The 24,214-nt window shown below is 44.7% G+C and overlaps 1 protein-coding gene and 1 pseudogene across 1 annotated transcript in view; one reads left to right on the forward strand and one right to left on the reverse strand.

Annotated features, from left to right (window-relative positions):
* The window catches only part of WLS (Wnt ligand secretion mediator), a 132,503-nt gene that overhangs the window by 100,547 nt on the left and 7,742 nt on the right, over nt 1–24,214 (forward strand). Inside the window, 3 exon segments of the mRNA XM_074221212.1 lie at nt 6,097–6,240; nt 8,952–9,035; nt 19,718–19,871. Of these exon segments, the coding sequence (XP_074077313.1) occupies nt 6,097–6,240; nt 8,952–9,035; nt 19,718–19,871 (382 nt within the window).
* On the reverse strand, nt 1,364–2,592 carry LOC141512348 (kelch domain-containing protein 3 pseudogene; annotated as a pseudogene).

Below are 24,214 nucleotides of genomic sequence, written 5' to 3' on the forward strand. Positions count from 1 at the left end.
ATGATGAATTAGTAGTTTTCTCCTGTGCCAGACAAGACCTTGGGATGGTTTCCTTTAGCTCCCAGCTGGCCTGAATGATCTATTAGGCACTGTTCGGCCTCAGCATTCAGCACCACTGGCTCCTCCCTCGTGGGGTGGGGGTGTTGGTGGGGGCCGACTTTGGCTCCTTGTATGACACTTGAGAGTCTCTCTCTGAAACCATTGATGGAAGATGCATCTTGAAGTGACCTTGCAGTGGGCTCCAAGCCAAGCCACCAGTCCCTTTTTAGTCTGAAGAGAAGATAAAATCAAGGTGATTAGTTTAGCTGGAGGGTCCCAGTTTTGGGTGGGTTCCCAGTGAAAGCCATTTTCTATGGAACTTTTAGAATGCTGAATTGGATCATTTTCTCTTCCTCAAGTCCTACAGTGAGAGTTTGTTGAAGAAAAAATAATTGCGAGAAATAGAAGGGGAGCTTTGGTAGCCCTCTTGCATAGGAGGGGAGATGAAGCGCCAGCTCTGATTTTCTTGGTGTGGCCCTGAAAGGGTCAGGGTCAAGGTACCATGGTCAGAAAGGGTCCAAGACTTCCCAGCTTTTCCCCATTTTCTATAGGCAAACTCTGGAATGCTCCTCATTCAACTGCAATTGAGGAATGGCTAACAAAAGAAGTAAAAATATAAGGCAACTTAGATAGTATTTATTTGAGGTTTTCTTAAGTCAAGATGTGACTTCTCCATTTGATTTTCTCTCTCTACCATTCTGGCAAAACAATGTGTCAAAGAATTGTGTGCTTTGGTAGAGATTTTCACTTCCTTTCCCCTGTTATCCTTTATATTTCAGTTCTCTCACACCCTCTTTTTGGGGGGGGGGTTGTACACATTTTTATAAAATCTGCACTGGCTGGTTTCAGGGAACAGTAACAACCTGGAGGGGGTAAGTGGGTCAGGAATGAGGGGAGGAAGGGATCCCTTGATGGACACCCCTGTCCCCCAGGACGGTGAAGACAGGACTTCACTTCAACAGCTCTACTCCTTAGCTCCCAGACACCATTCATGGCTCAGGCAGGATTGAGGAGGTGGGGCTAAGGGTTTCTCCTGAAGGTGGAGGAGGCAGTGAAGCTTTGCCTAGGTACTGATGCTTCCTCAACTTCCCTCCCTCAAACCCCATAAAATATGTGGATGCCCCAAACAAAGGGCACATACTAAGGAACAATCAGTGGGAAAAAAAAGGAGTTGGATGGGAGAGAGCACCAAAGGGAGAGGGCTTGAGCCCTGGGGGACAGGGGATAAGGGGAGGGCCCCAGCATTCCCCCGGCTGCCCCTCCAAAAGTCTACAGCACAGAAAAAATCCCTAGTCCAGCACCTCCAGCTGCAGGGAACAAAGTCCAGGGCCCATGATGGCAGGCTCGCAAATGATGGGAAGGGGTGGTGAGGACAGCAGCAGCGTCAGTAGGGAAGTCGATGAAGGCTTCCCCCTATCCATGGGATGATGCAATAGGGCGGCTGATGTTGCTGTTGGTGGTCATGGCAGTCAGCTCCCACCTGATGTCATGGGGCAAACAGGTCTGGGCCAGGTTATACTGAATCACAGCTAGTTTGCACAAGGTCTTCAGGCTGGGACTAAAGTCTAGAATGTGTAGGTCGGAGTGGTCCATGAGATCAAACTCATCTCCCAGGCCTTCCTCAGGAGAAGGACTGGTACCCCCAAAGAGGACAATCTTGTCTCCCACGATGCAACAGCACTGGCGCCGGCGGGCGCATGGTCCCTTTCCCTTAGGCTCAATCTTCTTCCAAGAGAAGGACACTGGGTTGAACTTCCAGAGATCATGAAAATGCCGATTCAGCCTTGCATTGTAGCCACCAAATATGTATAGCTCCCCATTGTACCCAAAGGCAGAGTGGCTTCTTTGGCCCTCAGGCAATAGTGGGGTAGGGGGACACTCCAACCAAGCCTCAGCCCTCGTGTCAAAGATACATATTCGGTTACAATAGATCTCATTATTGAAGTGAAAGGGTCCAAATCGGTCAGCTCGACCACCAAAAACATACATACGTCACCCAACATTGTAGCTGAATGAAAGTCCCGTCATCGTGCGTGAGTGCCCTTTGCAGAAGTGAGGGTCCATGTCATGCTGCTGGTATCTAGCTTGTGGATATCATTGGAAAAGTAGTCAGCCAGCTGCTCATAACCCCCAAAGACATACATGTTCTTCCCCAGAACGCAGGCTGAATGTCCATCTCTGGCCCCAGGCACTGTGCCAGATACCTTGGGTGTGAACCACTTGTGAGTATTGATATCGAAGCCATAGAGCACATGCAGGCTCCTTCTGTGTCATTGCGTCCACCCCACAGGTAGACCGTGTCATCAATGAGGACGGCTGAATGTCCATAACGCATGTAGGGCACTTCCCCAGCCTGTCCACTGGACCTCATTGAGGGTAGCTTCGTCCACCGCAGAGACACTGCACTGAAGACATGCACATCAATCTGGCGCAATGTCTCGTAATCTTCTCCTGAGCAGTATCCTCCAAATGAATGCACCGGTGCCCCACAGCCACAGCTGCGTGATTCACCCTGCGGGGCCTGCCCTCCAGGTGCACTGTCCACCGTAACATTCCCCTCAGATGCGGCTACCGACACATGCCCGCACAGCTTGGCCAGCCTGCCCTGCTGTCTCTGCTGCCCCGGGCCTTTTCTGGACTCACGATCACCCCTTCCAGGCCAATCTGGTCTCTCCTCCTCTCACACCCTCTTAACAAGTCCCTGAGAACGATGAAATATCACGAAATATCCTGCTCACTTTTCTGATCAGGGGCAGTGGAAGGCCACTCCTTGTCCAAGCTTTAAGGCCATAGGATCAAAGATTTACAGCTAGAAGGGGCCTTTCCAGTCTCTAGCCCAGTCCCTTTATTGAATTCAAGAGGAAACCAAATGCGGAGGGAAGTGACTTGTCTAAGGTCACTTGAAACTTCGGTGCAGTGGAAAAGACCCTGGAGTCAAATCCTGACTCTGCTATTTACCACCCAAATGACATGTGGAAAATTTTTTCCTTTCTTCTGTGCATTATGGCTGATTTATCCTGTCTGTAGCTTGTTCATATATATTTGCTGGCATGTTGTCTCCCCCATTAGATTATAAGCTCCTTGAGGGCAGGGACCATCTTTTGACTCTTTTTTTTGTATCCCCCCCCCCCCAGGCTGGGGACCTAGTAGGAGCTTAATAATTGCTTATTGATTGGTTTCTTTGACCTCTCCATTGCTTTAGTTTCCTCAAAAGTTAGGAAGGAACTAGGGCCTTCTCCAACATTAAATGTTTGATCCTGTCTATGGTCCCCTGTCCCTCGCATGGTAAGGGGAAGAGTCATCATTGCCTTTTGTATTGTAATAGTTCAGAAGAACAGGGTTCTCATCCAACTGTGCCCTTGATGAGTTGAGGAAGAGTATGGAATGGTTCTAAGACTCTCTGAGCCTCGGCTTTCTCATCCATAAAATGCGATGGATTATGTTTTACAACTGTCATTCCCCCCCCCCCCCCCCACTTCCCACCTCCCAGAATACAGTACTCCATCTGTTGGAAGCAATTGAGTTCAGCCCTTTCAGAAGGTAATTTCTTTTGCTTCTGAATGAGTCAAATAAAATTAGTTCCTAATGAAAACCCTGGAATTTTTAATGCCACTGAAGTTCTCAGGAGGTAAAACACATTCCAAGAAATCTGGTTGGATCATGATGCAGGTGGAGGAGTAAGAGAAAAATATAGGTAGAAAAATACTTTGTTACTTTAGAGGCCGGATAGTCATAATAGAATGAGGGGATGGTCTTTAGTTTTTCCATCATCTCCATTCATCCCAGTGTCTCACTCACCCTTTCAGAGAAATGTCATCCCTTAGAACAGAGTTTAAGGAGGGGAGGAGAGAGGGGCTAGGGAGAAATAATTTCATAAAACCACCCAATATATAAAAAAGTCCAACATTATATGCACTCTTGCACTTCCATGGGCCCCACCTCTGCAAAGAAGCAGGGAGAGGCATGAGGAACTTTAAAAATCTTAATGATGAGCTTTAGCAGCAGGACAGAGTTAAAACACAAACAAAAACTCCCAAACCCATTGCATTCAAAGGCAGATAACTTGAGTTCAAACCCCAGACACCTTCCTGCTTGATACCCAAGTTCATCTTCTGTACAAGAGAAAGCTTTGGGCTACATACTCTGAGCTCTTGGCTAATTCCAAGGCCGTGATCTCAAGAACTGAGGCCCACGTGTCCCTTATACTCTCATGGTGGAACACATTAACAGATCGGATTACCTTTCAATTCCTTCATTTGAGGCAGCTAAGTGATTGGAATTAGAGTCGGGGAAACCTGATTTTCAGATTCAGCCTCACACACTTACTACTTTGTGATCCTGGGCAAGTCACTTTACCCCATCTGCCTCAGGTTCAGTATCTGTTGGTAGCTCTCACAGTCTTATGTCCTCAGGCTCCCAGTTGGTTGCCAGCATCTCACACCTCTCTTAAGAACAATATGGGATCATAAATTTGAGCTGAAAAGGGTCTCTGGGGCCATCTAGCTCAACCCCTTGATGGGAGTTGAGAAAACTGAGCCTTAACAGATGAAGTGACTTATTTAGGCCCTATATAGCTGTTGTGTGCCATTGTTTCCTCATCTGTAAAATAAGAATTAAAAAAAATACTCTATCACTCAAGGCTGTTGTAGGGAAAGCTGATAAATCTGAAAAATGCTGTCAAAGCGTCTGTTCCGATCCTCCATCAAGAAGACGATGGGCCCTTTACAATCACTGTTTCCTTACCCAGTTGTTCATTCGCCATCCCTCTTATGTTATGCTCTAGTTTTGTGTTCATATGTTTTGCCAGTAGTCAAGTCTTTTTGGCCTGTAATTACAAATTCCTCCCTTGGTTTTTGATACATCCTTCGATAGTCGGAAATTCAGTAATCAGAAAGCATTTATGCGGCACCTACTATTTGCTCAGGCGCTGTGCCTTCATCCTCTCTCCTGCTCTGTTTCCTCAAGGACTTCCTTATCCAGATCTCCAGTCTCCCTTCTGCATAACCTCTCTCCCACAAACACCTCCGCCCTCAACAGATCATTTGAGGAATAGCTACCCTTCCCTGCAAGATGGGGGCTCTTACCTGAACCCAAGGACAATCTGGGAAGCTAGCCAGAGTGCCTACTTTGCTGTCTTAACCTTGTGATTCCTGAAGCATGGGGGCATGCTGGATAGAATACTCACCTTAGAGTCTATAGGATCTGAGTTCCAATGATGCCACAAGCATTTATTGTCTGCGTGATCTGGAAAATCAGTGAACCTCTCAGAGCTGGACTTTCCTCAACTGAAAAATGGAAATAATAATCATTCCTGAAGTATTTGGTCTTACATCCTCAAAGTGAAATTTGGCTGGCCACAATAAGGACTTTTCAAATTTTAAAACCTTGTGTCGACCCAGTTCATATGATTTTTGTTATTATCTCATTCTTCTCGTTTTGTTTGATGGCATTCAGATAGAACCAGATCTAGGTCAAGTTGTTTCTGCTGCTGCTGCTGCTGCTGCTGCTGACAATAGGCAATAGCAGATAAATAACTTAGCATGGAAGCAGGAAGATCTGAGTTCAAGTCCGACCTTTAATGCACACTCACTATCCAACCCTGGACAAACCATTTAACCTCCCAGGCAACTCTCTTATGATCTGAAGTTACAGAAAGTATGCCAACTTGTACTGGTGGTGGGGGGTTCTTCAAGTGGGGTTTCCTGTACCAATGAAATGACAGCAGTCCTCCTTCTTAGAACCTAGCCTGTATATTTCCCATTTATACTTAGCTGTAGCATATTGCATTCTCCATTAGAATGAGGACTCCTTGAGGGCAGGGAACATCTCTTGTCTTTCTTTGTATCCTAACACAGCACAAAGCCTGGTAAACTGTCTGTCCTAATAATAATAATAATAATAATAATGATGATGATGATGATGATGATGATGATGATCATGATCATGATTGCCACCATCAATCAGTCATTCAACCCCTACTTCCATCCTCCTGGGTGATGCCAAGAAGCCAGCCTCTTTCTTGTCCTGGTTGTCATTTCCTTTACCTGAAGCTATCAGATGGCTTTCATCATCGTTGCTGGGATCTGCCTCTGCCTCTACTTCCTGTTTCTGTGTTTCATGGTCTTCCAAGTGTTCCGGAACATCAGCGGGAAGCAGTCGAGCTTACCCGCCATGAGCAAGGTTCGCCGGCTGCACTATGAGGTAAGCCTTCCTACTCAGGTGGCCCTGGTTAACTTGTACAGACTTCAGAATGGCTTTCCCTTTGGGATCTCTGGTCAAGCTGAGAGACTAATCCTGACTTCAGAAACTGCCGACCCAGTCTGTCTCCACTTGGGAATTTTCTGGGGTTCATATTGCTTGACTTATCTCCATCATCTAAGAGAAATTTCTTGGCTTGGTTTGTTTCTCTGAGATTCAGCTTTTGAGCCCCCCTCACTGACTTTGCAGTCATAGACTGGACCAGGAGAGAGACCTCAGACAAGGGGAATTGACTGAGGTTGATATCCCAGTAGTGGAGGGAACGTTGGGCTTGGAGTTGAGAAGGCCTGAGTTCTAATCTTGTCAAAGATAATTCTTAGAAGTGTGACCTGGGGCATGCCATGTGACCTCTGCCACCCTCAGTTTCTTCATCTACAAAATGGGGGGGGGTAATAATAGCCCCTAACCTCTCAGGGTGATTGAGAGAATTCGATGAGATAATATTTGTATAGCACTTTTCAAGCTTTAGGGCTTCCTATAAATACTAGCTCTTCTTCATTCCCTGAAAATAAGAGCCATCCCTTAAGTAATTCACTGAAGCAAAAGGTTTTCTAATTCTGAGTATCTGTGAGTTGGGAGGAGAGTCTGGGCACAGAAATGGGGAAGGACAGGCTGCCCTGACTCTTCCTGGAGAAGGACCTGGCATCTTTGGAACCTCCTATGAAGGGAGCATGGTACCTTATAGGGTATAATATGCTGGAATCTTCAGGGACTGTGACCCAAATTCCACCACTATCAATTGCTAACTAGCTATGTGACCTTGGGTTGGTCAGTTAGTTAGAGGCTATCTGAGCCTCAGATGCCTCATCTATTGAATGGGTATAAGATGAACAGTAGTGCTTTCCCTGTTAGGGAGCTAGAAGATTATAATATGTGGTAACCAGTCAACCAGTCGTTAAGCAGTTAGGTAATATCCACAACATGCCTTTTCCTGTGGCTAGAAATACATTGAGTAAAACACAAGGAACTGACGTTCTGTTGAACTGAGAGTGGAGAGGGTAACAGATATATGTAAGTTCAGAGTATAAATAATATATAATATTTCCATATATCTATATTTAATTCTCTATAGAATTAAAATATACATTTACAGAACATATTTAAATTATATATAATAAACTTAAATATATAAGATATGTTTGTGTCTCTGTACAGATACATGTATATTTGTAAATGTAAATATATTTATATAGACTATATTCAAATATCTAATATATACTATAATAAATATATGATATATTTAACTTATAAATGATGTATTAATATGCAGAATAAGTATAAAGAGAATATATATGGCCTAGTTAGGTATGAGGTCATTGGGAGAGGGAGAGGGAGAAGTGGTGGTTCAAGGGCTAGTCTTCCATCTGAAGAGAGATGGTGAAAAGAAGGTAAGGTGGGAGTACATGCCAGGCATAGTGACAGGTCAGTACAAAAGTATGGAGATGGTAGATGGCATGCAAAGAGCAGGGAAAGAGAAGGTCAATTTGGCTGAATCACAAAGTGCTGGAGGAGGAATAATAATGTCCATTGATCCTGGAAAGATAGGTTAAGGGCAGGTTGTGAAGAGCTTTTAAAAACCAAATAGAGGAGTTTATTTTATCCCAGAGACATAGAGAGTCACTGAAAATTATGGATTGTTGAATCACATGGTCAGATCTGTGCTTAAAGAAAGTCAATAATTCTCAATCATGATGCTAGCGTGGTTTGTAAAATGGTAAGTAATGGTTGACATTGATGTAATTCTTGAAGGTCTCCAGAAAAAAAAGGTTATTTCATTGGCTAACATTATTTGCCCGATACACTGAGTTTGGTTCTATTTGGGTATTTTTTTTTTTGTTTTAAGTTTTTTATACAAGGCAATGGGGTTAAGTGACTTGCCCAAGGTCACACAGCTAGGTCATTATTAAGTGCCTGAGGCTGGATTTGAACTCAGGTACTCCTGGCTCCCAAGGCCAGTGCTCTCTATCCACTGCACCACCTAGCGGTCCCCGGTCCTAACTCTTTGGATCCCAATGATTCATTGGGAAGAAAACTGAATTTGTTAATTGATCAATCAATAAACATTGATTAAGCACCTACTGTGTACCAGGCAAAGGAATCCAAGTCTTCCTGACTTCATGCCCACAGCTCCCTAATCCTTCAAGCTCATGTCAACAGCTACCGTGACAAGGAGCCATAGGCGTGGTCCATAGGCTCTCTTTTCAGAAGTGAGGAAAATTCCAGTCAGCCCCGGTCTGCTGGCGATCATGTGCATTTCTGTCTGCTCAATGGAGCGGAATCGCATTAGAATGTCAGAGAAGCCCAGGCGTGGTTTCTTGGAGCCCCTGCAGGGAATCATAACCAGCTTAGTGGGGAAATTAGCCATGAGACTTGCTATTAATTTGATTTTCCGGTCTCTGGAATCCCTGTTTCATAGGAGATAAGGGCACAGAAAAAATTGGGTTCTAGGAAATGCCTGCCTTCTATTACTTCACTGAAGAAACTTAGCTGCATGACTTTGGCAGGTCAGACCCTTTGTTTGAAGAGAAGTTTCTGCACATATTGTTTGGGCAAGTTTGGAGGCTCCTCTGATGTTTTCCATAAAAGCAGGATAACCTGCACTTTGGCTACAGCTTTTGGGAGCTGAAAGAGACTTTTGTGCTTCCTCCAAACAGGGCCTGATTTTCCGGTTCAAATTTCTCATGCTCGTCACCTTGGCCTGTGCTGCCATGACGGTCATCTTCTTCATCGTTAGCCAGGTAAGCCTCCACCTGGGACCTCTGTCCTGGTGAGTTTGGTGGGTGTGACGGTGGAAGGAGTTTGTGCCTCAAACCCTACCTCTGCTCCTGAATGACCTGTGACCGCACTGTGTCTTCTGTCAAGGCCTCAATCCTCATCTGGGCAACGAGGGCAGAGGCCCTGATATCTTCTGAGGCCCTCTCTAGGGCTATATCTAGTGCTGTGTCTGATATCCTTTGAGATAAGAGACTCAGGAATATGGAGAAGTCAGAGATCAGCAACTAAACAGGAATGTTGAGTGATATGATGCTGATGATGAGAAGGAATGATAGATTTCCATTTCCATTATTGAAGTTATTGTATATGGTGCTTTCCTGATTCTCCTTCCTTCACTTTGCATCAGTTGAGAGGATCCTTTCCCTTCTTCTTTGCCTGATTTACTTCCAATAATTCAGTAACTGCCCATTTCATCCCAGGCTGCCAACTCTTGTGCCATTGCTCAATGGATGGGCATCTACTTTGTGGTTGATTCTCTGCTACCACAAAAGAAAGGGTGCAGGCAGTCTTTTAATGTATGTGGGGCCTGTGTTCTCAAAAGCAATTGATTTTGATTCTCTCATGTACTTAGGAGCATGGTGGTTATTGATGCAGTGGCCTATCCCCTCCCTGATGATCAATTCTATAAGAGAAAGGACTTTAACTTACCTGAACTTTGTATTCTTTGGGACTCGCCCCTAGTTATGTACAGTCAGTAGACATTTGTTCTTATTTTTTTTTTTGCAAGGCAAATGGGGTTAAGTGGCTTGCCCAAGGCCACACAGCTAGGTAATTGTTAAGTGTCTGAGGCCGGATTTGAACTCAGGGACTCCTGACTCTAGGGCTGGTACTCTATCCACTGTGCCACCTAGCCAACCTCCTCTCATCTTTTAAGAGTCAATTTGTCCATCATCTTCTTCATGACGCTTTACCTGTTCTCCCAAACTACAGGCTCCCTCCATCCAAACCTTTCCCTATATTCAAAGACTTTATGTGTTTTTATTAGCTTAATACTTAATGCTATACATTTTTATATACTTAGTAGTACATTAGAATATTAGATCCCTTAGAGCAGGGATTATTTTATAGGTAGTGCAATGGGCCTGTAGTCAAGGATATTTGAGTTCAAATGGAACCTCAGATAATAACTGTGTACCCCTGGGCAAGTCACTTAACCTCTGACTGCCTCAGCTTTCTCATCTGTAAAATAGGGGGTAATAGCACTTGCTTCCCAGGATTGCAGTAGGGATCAAATGGGGTCATATTTGTAAATGGCTGAGGTGAGGAAATTTTCAAGCCTCTGTAGCTGGGCCCTGGTAGACACTCTGTAAATGTTAGCTATTAGCTCTTCCTAAATCCCCAGGTGCCACATCCACTTTCTGAGGCAGATAGCAGGATCTGGCAGGCACAGATCACATCCCTGAGTCTGGAGAGGTTCCAGATGGGGATTCTGATGCACCATGAAGACATAGGCAGCATCAGTACTGCCCTGTCTCTGTCACTAAAGTTTGTTTATCAAACTTTGGGGGTACCTTGGGACTTTCTCTCATGAGCCAGGGGGCAGGCAAAGGGTCATGCCCTAAATCATGAATGAGTTTTTATGCAGCTAGCTGCGTCAAATATGAGCATGGACACAGTGATCTGAATTTCACCAAATCCCTTACTCCTACATTCCAGAATGTTTCAATCCAGGCCCCAAAGGCTAACTGGACTGCGAGATTTTCACTGCAGGGCCGCTTAAACAGGGCCTACAACTTTTGCTGACTTTGTTCTTTGGATACCATAGTTTGTTTTTTTATGCATTCAGAAACGTAAGTCTGAGGAGTCCATAGACTTCCCAGAATGCTATGACACAGAAGAACATCAAGAAGCCCTAGTCTAGGGGTGGCTAGGTGGCACAGTGGATAAAGCACCGGCCCTGGAGTCAGGAGTACCTGGGTTCAAATCCAGTCTCAGACACTTAATAATGACCTAGCTGTGTGACCTTGGGCAAGTCACTTCACCCCATTTGCCTTGCAAAGTAAAAAAAAACCTTAAAAAAAAGCCCTGGTCTAGAGTCATAGAAGCTCAGAGGTGGAAACCAACTAGACTAACATCTTCATTTTACAGATAGGGAAATTGAGGCCCAGAGAGAAAAAGCATTTTTCCCAAGGTTATCCAGACAGTAGGTGTCTGAGATGGATTTAGACCCAGGTCCAATCTGAAACGCTTTCCAAATCAAGAGAGTAATAATAGTGACTTGGAATGGACCAGGATAAACACCAGCTCTGAGCTCTCTTCCCAAGCCCACCCCTTGAGTTATTTTCTGACAATCCTAGTCTCAGATCATTTGTAGGCTCCTCCAAGGCCAGCTTAATCCACCACCCATCTCATTTCTCTGGAAACAAGACAAGGGAAGATTATGGAGTCTCAGGGCTGTTAGAAAGCATCTCAGGGGCCATTGAGTCAATCTCATATCTCTGTAGTGATCTTAAAATCTGGTCAAATTTTGACCTGAATCCTGCCAAGGCAGCCCAAGATTCCTCTGTAGGTTACTCAAGAGCCCCAGAGGGCAGGAAAAGAATTGGACGGCCTTGGGAAAATAAGGCAATATTTGAACCAGAATGATGGAGAAAAGGTCAGTTTCCACTTGAATAGTTATTTCCGTTGCTTCAGCCAGAAGTCAGTTTTCCCCATGGAGCCCCAACTCCTCATGGGCAGGGATTCCTCTGCTACCAGAGCCAAGTGGCCTTTCTGCTTCTCTTTAAATCAAAGAATTTTTGCTCAGTTTTAACCTTCTAAATGTTTAATTAGTGTGGGCTTTTCAAACAAAAGAGGTCAGCCTTCAAGGGAACTCAGCTCGTAGGTGAAGTTTGGAGAAGATTAATATTACTTCTCCGCAGTGTTTTCTGTCTCACGGCTGTCCCTTGTCTGTCTTTTTATATCTGGTACGAAAATTACCCAGGGTAGATTTTGGCTGAAGGAGGAGAGCGGGAGGCACATTTCAGATTCCATTAGTTCCTTACATTCTTCCTGCTGTTTTTTTAAGGTTTATTTATAGACATCTAAGACATTTTTGGGCATAACGAGATGTCTCCCAGGTAATGTTTTAATAGAGTCATTACAGGATTTTTTTTAATACCGTTTTCGAGTAGTCTCAGTGGTGATCTCAACTAAAAGAAGGACCCGTTGAGTAACTTTTTGAAATGGATCCCAGCCCTAAGGGAAAGGAATGTTTCTAAAAAAACCTCATTGTGTCTCATTGCTTGCTGGGAGAGTTTGCCTGGGTTTTAAGCTGCATGAAATCGAATTCAAGAGGAATCTTCAAGCTAGGTGACCTAGAATGAGGGGCCGAGGGCGGGCTGGAGAATGCGGTGACCTCGAGGCTTTGTAGTTTGGCTTTTAAAGGTCTGCCATTTTAAAAGATTGATAGCATAGCAGCCCCGCTCTTCAGGCAAGAGAGATCAGAGAACATTCAGCATGGACAAGATCACTGACCTTCCTGATGGGCAAGCCCAGCCAGGCTGGCATGATGCTACGGGTCAGATCCCACAGAGGCAGATTCTCAAAGACCTGTGCCAAGCTCCTCTACTCATTTGCTTCATCACACACATGATGTTCCGGCAAGAGACCCATTCTGTAGAAATATTTCATCAGTTTTCTCATCTGTTACTATCCCCGGTAGTAAGAGCCTATTCCTACAAATGAGATAGTGTATTGTTGACTTAAGCTCCTTGAAGGACTAATTCTTTTTAAAATTTTTATTTCTATTCCTAGTGTTAATACATTAAGTTCATGTTTAATGACTGAAAACTTCCTCCTAGACACAGTGCCGGAATTTTTCAAAGTTGTGACCTGGAGGGTGGCTAGGTGGTGCAGTGGATAGAACACGGGCCCTCTAATTCCCTAGCTATGTGACCTTGAGCAAAAGTCACTTAACCCCATTGCCTAGGCAAAAACCAAAAAAAGTTGTTACCTGGGGTAGTAGGAAGGCAGAGCAGGTAAACTGTCCCCAGCCATGAGGCACTTGGACTCATTATGTTTAAAATCATGAGATCTTATAAAAGCTAAAAAGAACCTTGCTGTTTATCTATGATTATTTTCTTCCTCAATTTAAAAATTAAGGAAACTGAATCACATTTTTTCCTTGAAAAAATATACCTTTATCAAAATAACAGGATAAAAGAGTGACCTATTCCCTGTGAGCTAATATAGAAGTACAGTTGGAGGCAAGATTATAAAAGCAACAACCCTTGGGTACATGTTGATAGCTCTATTTTTACTTTCTTCCATTATTTCTCACTGCTTATTCTCATTCTTGTCCTTCACTTTGAGTTCAGAGCTTCTTTGGGAGCTACTGAAGTAGGTTCCAACTTTCCCTACATATGGAGTTATATCTATATTTGTACAGTATGAAGCAATGTCTAAAAGTATCAACTTGAGATACAGATGATGTCAGGGAAGAAGAGCAACATTCAAATAATTCCAGTTTTGAAACATCCAAAAAATGGGGTTGATTTACACGTCTTGGACATAGTGTTTAAAGCTGGGAAGCCCCTCAAAATTCATCTCACCCCACCCCCTTCGGATAAAGAAAGTGAAGAAGTATTAAAAACGTAAAACAAATCACAGCCTCCCATTCCCTACATTAGATCTGTATTGCAAAATTCCCTTTCTCCTTCTCAAAATAGGAGGGGAAATGGTGATTAATGGAAGAGACCCTAAACTTTAGAGTTCCGATCCTGGTTCTCCCATTTCATTGCAGGGTAACCAAGGGAAAGTCATTTGACCTTTCCTTTGTGTGGAAAATGAGGAGGCTGGCCTAGACGATCTCCTTGGTTCATCCCCATCCAGATGAGTCTTTGTACCGAGTGCATACAATATTAATAATGATGATAATAATGATAATAATGATACACATGCAATTACTGAACTTTGATGTTTACAAAGCATTTCCCTTACAGCAAGCCTAAGGATGGATTAGATATTTATTTCCTCATTTTACAGACAAGAAAACTGTGGTTTAGAGGTGAAAAGTGACCTGCTTAAGGTCGTTGGATAAGCAGCAGAGCCAGGAAGCCCTAACCTCCCTGTGTGTGACCTGTGTTCTTGCCACCACACCAGCCTGCCTCTGGCACCTCAGTTCTGTTTACTCAGCATTCACCCATACAAGAAGTCTTCAAAAGGCGCTCCTCAGGCCAGGCACAGTCCCAGGCCCTAAGGAAATTCAAGGAAGTTGCACTGAGGGAAAATAACATAAGTAGGAAATTGCATGTAAAATATATAACCACTTCAGGAAGAAGGACGGGCAGTGGTGACGGGGATGAGCTTTGAGGACTAGAATTCGCATGGCCACTTCCCCAACCCCTCTTGGTCCTGGCGCCTCTCGTCTGTTAATTATTTCCCAGTTATCCTGGATACAACTTGCTGTTGGCCTCCCTCCCTGCCTTGTAGACTGTAAGCTTCTTGTGGGCGGGGACTGATTTTTGCCTTTTTTTATATCCACAATGCTTAGCACAGTGCCTGGCTAAATCCCTAAATAAACGTTTATTCCTCGGCTGATTTCTAAGAGATGGGAGTAAGGAGGGAATGGATTGTAGAAATAGGAAACAGCCGAGCCAAAGGCGCAGCGATGGGAGATGGGTGCCTCATGGGGAGAGGAGGTAACTAGAGCTGGACTGTGCAGGTGGGATTTGTAGCTAATGCTCCAGGTATGAGGGAACCAGCAGAGTTTGTTGAGCCGGGGAATCTGGTCGGAGCTTGCAGTAGGAGATGAAGCAGTTTGCCCCGGGCTACACAGCTGCTATGGAGCAGACCTGGAAATCTGCCAGTCTTCTAAATTCCAAATTCCTAATTCATAGCAACTCTCTCAACCTTTGTTGTCTCATCCCTATAAAATATGGAGATTGGATCCCTTCCAGGGGCTTCAGTTGTAAGATTTTAAAACTGCGTGGAGTTTAAAGTCAACAGAGGGTGAATGACCACTTCTCAGGTATGTGGTAGTGGGTTTTTTATAGACTAAATGGCTGCCAAGGAATATTCCAGGACTTTTAATTGTAGGATTCCGCATCAAGACTTGAGGCGGGTCTTAGAAAAACAGGTAGCATGTGGCAGCCGACAAAGCTGGTGTGTAAAAATGGACAGGGCTTCCAGGAGCGGGGAGTTAACATGCCCTTGCCTAACATCCTCTGCAAGATGGAATTGAGTTCTGGATACCATGACGCCATGATACTATGACTTAAGAAGGGTTTTATGAACTGGTGAGCATTCAAAGGGGCCAACCAGGGTGGAGAAAGGACTAGAGACATGGCATGTGAGTGTTTTTGGTGCAGTTGGGGTTGAATGGCCGAAAAAAGAAGAGCCCCTGGGGAGGACATGATCGCCATACTCGTGTCTAGTGGAGAAAGAGGACTGAGCCAAGAACAATGGTTAGATGGTCGGGGCAATCAATTTGGGTTCATGTTAGGGAAAATGCTGTACTGATAAGCACTGCCCCAAGTGGAAAGTCTTCTTGGAAGCCTTCAGCTGAGACTCAATACCCCATAGTAGGCATTCTGTTCCTGCATGGATGGGACTAACTGGTCTTCTGCTTCTATTAAGCACCTTCTCTGTTGTACTAAGTACTGGGGACTACAGAGACCAAAGTGAAGCCTGCCCTGAGGAAGGGAAGTTTAAAAAACTTAGTATACAGTCAGCACAGATATAGATCCTTCTACATGTGCACAGTGAGTTTGGGGAGGGTAGTCACAAGCATCTGGGAGAATCAGGAAAGCTTCATGGAAAGGGGAGTTACTTGAGCTGAGTCTTTTTCTTTCTTTTTTTTTTTGGCAAGGCAATTAGGGTTAAGTAACTTGCTCAAGATCACACAGCCAGGTTTTTATTGAGTGTCTGAGGCTGGATTTGAACTCAGGTCCTCCTGATTCCAAGGCCGGTGCTCTATCCAGTGGACCCCCTGACTGCCCCCTTGAGCTGAGTCTTATTAAAAAGGAAGAAAGAGATTTTAAAAGATGGAGATGAGAGAGGCATTGGGGAAAGAGAAGGTTTGGCAACAGGTTATGGATAATGGAGTGTCCCAAGCAGCAAGTTGTCCAGATTGGCTGAATCAGGGCACATGGAAGGCAAAAATGGGTAAGGGAACTAGAAGGAAAGAATTCAGCTGACCCAAAAGAATTTAAACAAAGCATCCCCCAAATTTTTGTACAATTTAAAGCTTTAATAGTTTACAAATGCACTGAGACTCATGGTACACTTTGTATCTGATCCTAAAGGTAATAGATTCAGTAAAGTTTGACTGACATGGTCGGAATTTAATGGGTGAAAAGGTCAGTTTCTACCTTGGCAAAACCATTTGGTATTCTGTGGAGACCAAATTGGAGTGGGGAGAATTGCAGGGCAAGAAAACAAGGCAGTGGTTAATGCAATATCCTAGTGAGAGGAGAATGAGAGTCTGGAGTTGGGTATTATTGATGTTGTCTGTGTCAATGGAGAGGTGGAGATGTCACGACAGAGGAATTGGAGAGAGATGACCAGCAAGATTTGGGCGTTGAATTGTCCATGTGAGGTCAGCAAGTGTGAGGAGCCAAGGATGATGTTGGGGGCTCAAAGCTGAATGACTGGAACGGTACATAGGTTCTTTTTTTTTTTTTAGGTTTTTGCAAGGCAAATGGGGTGAAGTGGCTTGCCCAAGGCCACACAGCTAGGTCATTATTAAGTGTCTGAGACCGGATTTGAACACAGGTACTCCTGACTCCAAGGCCTGTGCCTTATCCACTACGCCACCTAGCTGCCTCCACTGCACCACCTAGCCACCCCTACATAGGTTCTTGATAGAAATAGTTTGAAGAAAAATAATGAGTCCTATTTTGAATAGGTTGAGTTTGAGCTGCTTCCAGAACATTAGGTTTAAAATATCCACTAGGCAGTTGATGACATGGGTGTAGAGCTCCCAAAAGACAAGGGCCAGATCTGTCTGTAGTCTGGGAATCATCTGGACAAAGATTATTATTGAATTTATAGAAACCAATGAGGTCACCAAGGGAGAGTATCTAGAGAGAGAAAACCTTGGGATAGTCAGGAGTTAATTGGTGAGATGTGGGTGATGAATAAGCCAAAGGTCTCAAAAGAATCCTTTGATTCTGCCTTTGGAGACATCAGAGAGTAAGGGGTCCCTCAATCCTTCTGATAGCGACTTGTACCTTTCTGTAGCCAGGGTACCTCCTAGAGTGTGGCCACCAGGGTACTCCCAGCTTCTCTACTGAATTCACATCAGAGTAGGTAGCAGGTCATTATTCTTTTTACTGAACCTGGAAATTGTGTTTACCCTTGTTGCTGCATTCCTTGGGATTATTTTCAATCCAACATTTTTTAAAGTAGTTTTGATACAAAAGCCAGAGACAGCTTGGTGAAGGGCATAAAAAGCTGACTCTAGAGTCAGGAAGACCTGGTTCCGATCCTGCTTCTGACATACACCAAGTCATTTAACTCACTCAGTGCCGCCAGGTAACTCTCAAAGACCGACTTAATGATGAGATGCTTTGGTAAAATGGTCTATTAATTTTTAGATACATTTTTGTTGCTATATATGATTTTTTTTACCACTGACATGGCCCCATGTATCCCATCTCCCATCCCATCCTAGAGAATAATCCTTTATAATAAAGAAATCAAGTCAGTCAATATTTATAAGCACTGTGCTTAGCAGTTCCAGGCTAAGGTTGGAAAAACAAAGGCAGAAAACAGTGCCTGCTTCCTTGCAGTTCCTAATCTCATGGGGAGATAACCTACTAACAATTATGCATGAGAGTGAGTGAGAGAGAGAGACAGAGACACAGAAAGAGAGAGAGACAGAGACAGAGAGACAGACAAGAGAGACAGAGAAACTGAGAGAGGAAAACCCAGAAATAATCTCAAAGGGAAGAAACAAGGCTCCAAATTTTTCAATAAAATTAACCAACATTGTCATGTTGGTATGCACTACTCCACCCTCATTGCCCCTCATCTCTGAAAAGGAGAGGAGTGAAGTATATTCTTCTCTTTTTCTTTGGACCAAACTTAATCAATGTAATACCACAGAATCCAGGTTCTCTTTTGTGGTTGATCTTTCCCTTTCCATTGTGATCATCACGCATCTCTTGCCCTTTGCATCAGTTCAGAAAGTCTTCCTGTCTTCTCTGGAGTCATCCTCTTGGCCCTTGTTTACAGTGGCATAGGCCTAACTTGTTGCATATTTTTCTAGGCAGGGTTGCTGGATAGTGGAAGAAGAATCTGGAGGGGGTTTCCTACGAGACCAATGTGCAGGGAATCAAGGAACTATAGATGAAAGCATTCACTATATTCCTAGGTGGTGCAGTGGTCTTGGAGTTAGGAGGATGGGAATTCGAATCCAGCCTCTGACACCTACTAGCTGATCACCTGGTATCCAGGGGCATCTTCAGTTGTCCTGATTCTTATCTGGTCACTGGACCCAGATGGCTCTGGAGGAGAAAGTGAGACTGGTGACTTAGCACAGCCCCCTCACTCAAATCCAAACCATGTGCTTGACATGGCATCGCCTCCCTGAAGTCGTGGTCTTCTTAAAAAATGAAGGACAGGGCATCTAGGTGGCGAAGTGGAAAGAACACCAGTCCTGGAGTCAAGAGTACCTGAGTTCAAATCCAGCCTCAGACACTCAATGATTTCCTAGCTGTGTGGCCTTGGGCAAGTCACTTAACCCCACTTGCCTTGCAAAAAAATTTTTTTTAAAAATGAAGGACAGACATTGTAGTTGCCAGGCAAGATGGATGAGAGCCAGTCCCTGTCCTCAGAGATTTTATGTCCAAGAGTAGAAGGAGATCAGACAGGGAACAAGCCAAAGAACTACAAGTTAAAATATGACAAGACTGATGGTGACTAGTGTGGAAGAGGAATGTGCCCCCCAACAGGGTCACAAATCTGTGTAATTCTCTTAGGAAATGTAAACCATAGTGGTGTCTTAATTCCCATCCAACTGTGAAGGGGAACCTTCATGGAGGAAATGGGCAGGTAGAAATTCAGCACCCAGAAGTGGGAAGGAGGGTTTTCCAAGCAACAGGACAAGACATGAGCAAAGGCCCGGATAGGAAAGCTATAATGGCACCTGGTAGAGTCTGGTAGAAAGGCGAGAGACAAGAAATAGTGTAGAATTTGGAAGACCTGAATTCCAATTCTGCCTCAGATACTTGGATAACTCTGGGTGAGTCACCCTATGGGCCTTGCTTTGCTCACCTATAAGGAAATGGAGTTTGCCAAGCAACAAAAGGTTCTTCAGTGAGAACATGCCATGATTAAAGCAGCGTCATATTGACAATAATAGTCATAATTGGAATCGATGCCACATTCTCAGCAAGAATATCCTCCTTGGGGGAGACGGTCATTTCATTGTTGTTTCTGTCTGCTCAGCTCTTAGCACGAGGCGGCATACCCTTAATAAAAACTTGCATTGTACTGAAGGGCTTCTAGAAGACTTTACATACATTATCTCTGTTGTGCTGCAGTACAGACCTGGAAATTGAAATTCTTTTAGGTATTGTTAGACCTATTTCCTGGATGAGGAAACAGGGATTTAATTATCTTGCTGCTGGTTCCACAGTTTGCAAGATGGCAGCCCCAGGAAATAGCAGTCTTGCTTTTGGTCCATTCTGACCAATTTTGCTTTTCTCTCCCATGACAGGTGACTGAGGGCCACTGGAAATGGGGAGGTGTCACGGTCCAGGTGAACAGTGCCTTTTTCACAGGCATCTATGGCATGTGGAACCTCTACGTCTTTGCATTGATGTTCCTGTATGCACCATCTCACAAAAACTATGGGGAAGACCCATCTAATGGTGAGCTGAGCTCTACTCTGTCCATAGAAGCTCACAATGACAAAGGGTTGGGGTTACAGGATTCCCCTCTATGCTTCCCTATCACAGAAAGTGAGTCTCCTGGTCTCTGATGGTGGCTCACCGGGGGGCTTCTTATGGAGGTCATTGGCCTAATGAATCCTTCTTTGGGTTCATCCAGAGGATACAGAGCCGGGTAATGGGGGAGGTCAAATCCCGCCTAGTCTGGTGACCCTGGGCAAGTCCCTTAACACTCATTCCTCAGTTTCCTCAACTATAAAATTGGAGATTCGAACTAGATGAATTCCAAAGGACCTTTTTTTTGTAAAATTAAATATATGATCCTATAATTCTTCTGACTTTGCTCTTTTTACCAATGTTACCACCTTCCCAGCCCCTCAGACGTAGAATGACTTAATTCTCATAGTCCCATTTATTCTGCCTTTCTCTCTTGAATCTGCTTCCTCCTTTCACTTTCTCCTCCTTGACTTCTGGTCAAGCATTCTCCATCCTGGGTGCTTTCTTGGCTCCAGGTCCTCTCCTCCCCTCCACCTCTCCCCACTTGGAGCACTTACCTCATCCTGTCTTTCTCTGCAGGGTTTAGGTCCAGGCTTCCTGAAGGTAGTGCCATTTTCTATTTTAATTTCTCTATAATGTAATATGTGACCTCATGACTTAGACAGAATAAGCCAGCAATAAATGTGTGTTTTAGATTCAATGGAACTGAATTTATATAGAAAAGATTTATCTAGCTAGATGGCTTTGATATAGATATATGCATCTAGAGATCTGGATAGAAGTATCTTTTGGATTGATAATTAGATCATTCAAATTTTAACTCTATTCAGAGTTCTTTACACCTATTATCTCATTTGATGCTCACATCAATCCCATGAGGTAAGTGTGCTGTTATTATCCCCAATTTACTGTTACGGAAACGGAGGCACAGAGAGGTCCAACAGTTAGTAGATAGAGGATTGGATTCAGGGAAACCTGAGTTCAAATGCCCTCTGCTGAGTGGTGCTTGGGTTACCTTAAGCAAGTCAAAGCCTCCCTGGCCTCAGTTTCCTTGTCTGTCAGATGAAAGGGTTGGACTTTCAGCCACTCAGATGATCCCCACCATCCCCCTTCCAAAATATCAGGATCAGTCAGATCCTGAAACCCTTCCAAGCTCAGCCGGACCTTCTCCACTAGGAAGTTGGCTTTTAAAAAAAAAAAAAAATTTCTCCCCTGACTCAGACAAGCCAGACATGAAATTAGCTGTGCCAGGCAGCCCCAGAACACCACCTCCCAGATACAGCGGCTCGACCTTGGGAGGCTGGGTAGAAAACAAATGGAAGTGAAATGAGATCTATCCCATTTAATAATGAGAAGCTGTGATCATGCCGGCCTCCTTTTCCTGGGTGTGTCTGCCTTCCTCTCCCTCTCTGCCCCCAGCCTCTCCACCCTCCACCCTCCAGCCTCCAGCCTCTGGCTTCTGCACTTTCTCCATTTTGGGTCTTATCGCTCCCTTCCTCCTGCTCACTTTCCTCCTCTCCCACCAGACCATGCAAAGGCAGCCCAGGGATTAGCTGTATTTATGCAAAGCCTTGGAAAGCGCTCTGGCTCAGAGGGGTCATGCAAGGAGATTCATCAGAAACTGGCAGTGGGCACATTGGTCTGGAAATGTTCTGGCCGATGCCCAAGAGTCCCTCCCACCCCTTTTCTTCCTCCTCTTCTCCCCTCCTCCCCCTTTCTTTCCTCTTCACTCTCCCTTCTCCCCTCCTTTTTCTTCCAACCTCCTTCTCTTCCTCCCCTCCTCCTTTTCTTCTCCCTTTTCCTCCCCTTTTCTTCTTCCTCTTCTTCCCCTCTTCCTTTGTTTCTCCCCCTCCTTCTCTCCCTCTCTGCTTCTTTTCTTCTTCTTTTCTCTCTTCCCTTCCTTCTCCTTCCCTTTCTACTCTCTTTTCTTCCTTCTTCCCTCCCTCACTTTCTCTTCCTCCTCTTTCTCTTCCCCCATATTTTCCTTTTGTTTGGTTGGTTTTTTTGCCTTCTTTACTGTTTTTCTTTTACGTTGGCCTGAGTTTTGGGTTGTTTTTGTTTTTTTTCTGAGCCAAGATGAAATTCCTTTCATCCTGATATTGCCTTATGGTTTGCCAGGCGAGGGACAGACACAGTCTCATTGGGTTTTCATAATTCTGCACGTTAGATGCCATTATTATCCCCTTGCTTTACAGACTAGGAAACTGAGGCTCTTACGAGTTAAGTGACTTGTCCAGAGTCCTACAGCCAGTAAGAAACTGTGGTAGGAGTAGACCCCAGCTCTTCTGACCTCCAAATTCCACACTCTCTGACACTAGACTCTCTTGATGAATGTTGCTCCGAATGGGTAATAGTTTCCTATCCAGCGATAGATTTCAGCAGGTCCATGAAGTTGTGGGGTGACATTTTTATTTTCACTAACTCCTTACAGAAAGTTTGCATTTCCTTCAATTATTTAAAAGCACAATTCTGTGAAGGGCTTCCTCTGGAGGCTGGTCCAGCTTCTCTAAAGGATCACTGATAGACCCTCTAAGCCTGTGGGACCCAGACTGTGCTTACCAAAAGCAGAATACTTACTCCAAGGAGACATCTCTGCTATACTTTACCTTTTACATGGTCAAGGAGTCGGTGGCCTTGATGCAGGCCTCAACACATGACTTTTTGTGTGGCCAGAGAGGTCTGGACTTGGAGCATCCAGAGGGCCTGGACCTACCTCTGGCTGATCCCACTGACTGTGGGATCACTTGTCTCTCTGGAACTCATTCACTCCATCTGTACAGTCACTGGTGCACCAGGATGACCTTCAAGGTCCCTTCCAACTCTGCCAGGAAATCTAGGCGATTCAGGGCAAGGAAGCCCTAGATTGGACTGATGTCAGAACAACTAGCGGAAGACTTCAGTTATCTTGGGGAGATTTATTCCTCTTTCCCCAAAGCAAGGCATCCTCATGGAGAAGGGACTCTGGTGGAGGTGGGTCAAACCAACACACACACACACACACACACACACACACACACACACACACACGGGTCCTGCTATTGTTGGAACTAGAGGAAAAGTCACATCAAGTCATGAGCATTCATTAATCACCAAGCACACATGACTGGTTTGTGATGACCCCAAGGTCTTTTCTTACTAACAAAGTAATTCAGAGCCCAAGCCTCCTGACAGTGCAGATCCACACACATATGGGCAGGCAGATTGCGAGCCACAACTAAAAGTTTCAAAACACAGGTTTAGAGCAAAAAAGTTTAGAGATTATTTTTTATCCCCCTTCTTTTATAGATGGGGAAATTGAGATCTAAAGGGGTGAAGAGTCTTGTCCAGGCTCACCGAGGTAAGGGAGCAGAGCAAGATTCTGACTCCTCAATATAGGCCTACATCTGTATCTCCTCTTGGATAAGGGATAATTCTATAAAGAAGGGTTGGAAGTGAGAGCTAAGGATGGACAGGAGAGATGGTCACAGGGCAGTGATGTGGGCTTTACAGCTCTTGCATGTGGAACTTGTGCAAGGTCTGAGTCTCCCTTTCTTCATGTGTAAACTTTAGGAGGAGCCCTGCCAGGAGGGAGAGGGAGAGGGAGAGGGAGAGGGAGAGGGAGAGGGAGAGGGAGAGGGAGAGAGAGAGAGAGAGAGAGAGAGAGGAGAAAGAGACAGAAAAACAGACAGAGAGAGAGACAGAAAGAGATGGAGAGGCAGAGACAGACAGACAGACAGAGGCAGAGGCAGAGGCAGAAAGACATAGAGAGGGAGGGAAAGGAGACAAAAACAGACAGAGAGAAAGACAGAGAAACATAGAGAGGGGAGGGAAAAGAGAGAGAGAGAGAGAGAGAGAGAGAGAGAGAGAGAGAGAGAGAGAGAGAGAGGCAGACAGAGACATAGAGAGAGACATAGAGAGGGAGGGAAAGGAGAAAAACAAAAACAGACAGAGAGACAGAGAGATAGACAGACAGAGAGACAGAAAGACATAGAGAGGGAGGGAAAGGAGACATAAAGACAGAGACAGAGAGAAAGACAGAGAACCATATAGAGAGGGGAGGGAGGGAGAGAGAGAGAGAGAGAGAGAGAGAGAGAGAGAGAGAGAGAGAGAGAGAGAGAGAGGCAGACAGAGAGAGAGGGAGGGAAAGGAGAAAGACAAAAACAGAGAGACAGAGAGATAGAGAGACAGAGAGAGACAGAAAGACATAGGGAGGGAAAGGAGGAGACAGAAAGACAGAGACAGACAGAGACAGAAACATATAGAGAGGAGAGGGGAGGGAAAGGAGGGGGGGCAGGCAGGGAGAGGTGATAGCCTCTTTAATGGGATTCTAGAGGAGATGAGTGGGGGAG

The sequence above is a fragment of the Macrotis lagotis genome, chromosome 2 (genome assembly GCF_037893015.1).
Source record: "Macrotis lagotis isolate mMagLag1 chromosome 2, bilby.v1.9.chrom.fasta, whole genome shotgun sequence".
NCBI lineage: Eukaryota > Metazoa > Chordata > Mammalia > Peramelemorphia > Peramelidae > Macrotis > Macrotis lagotis.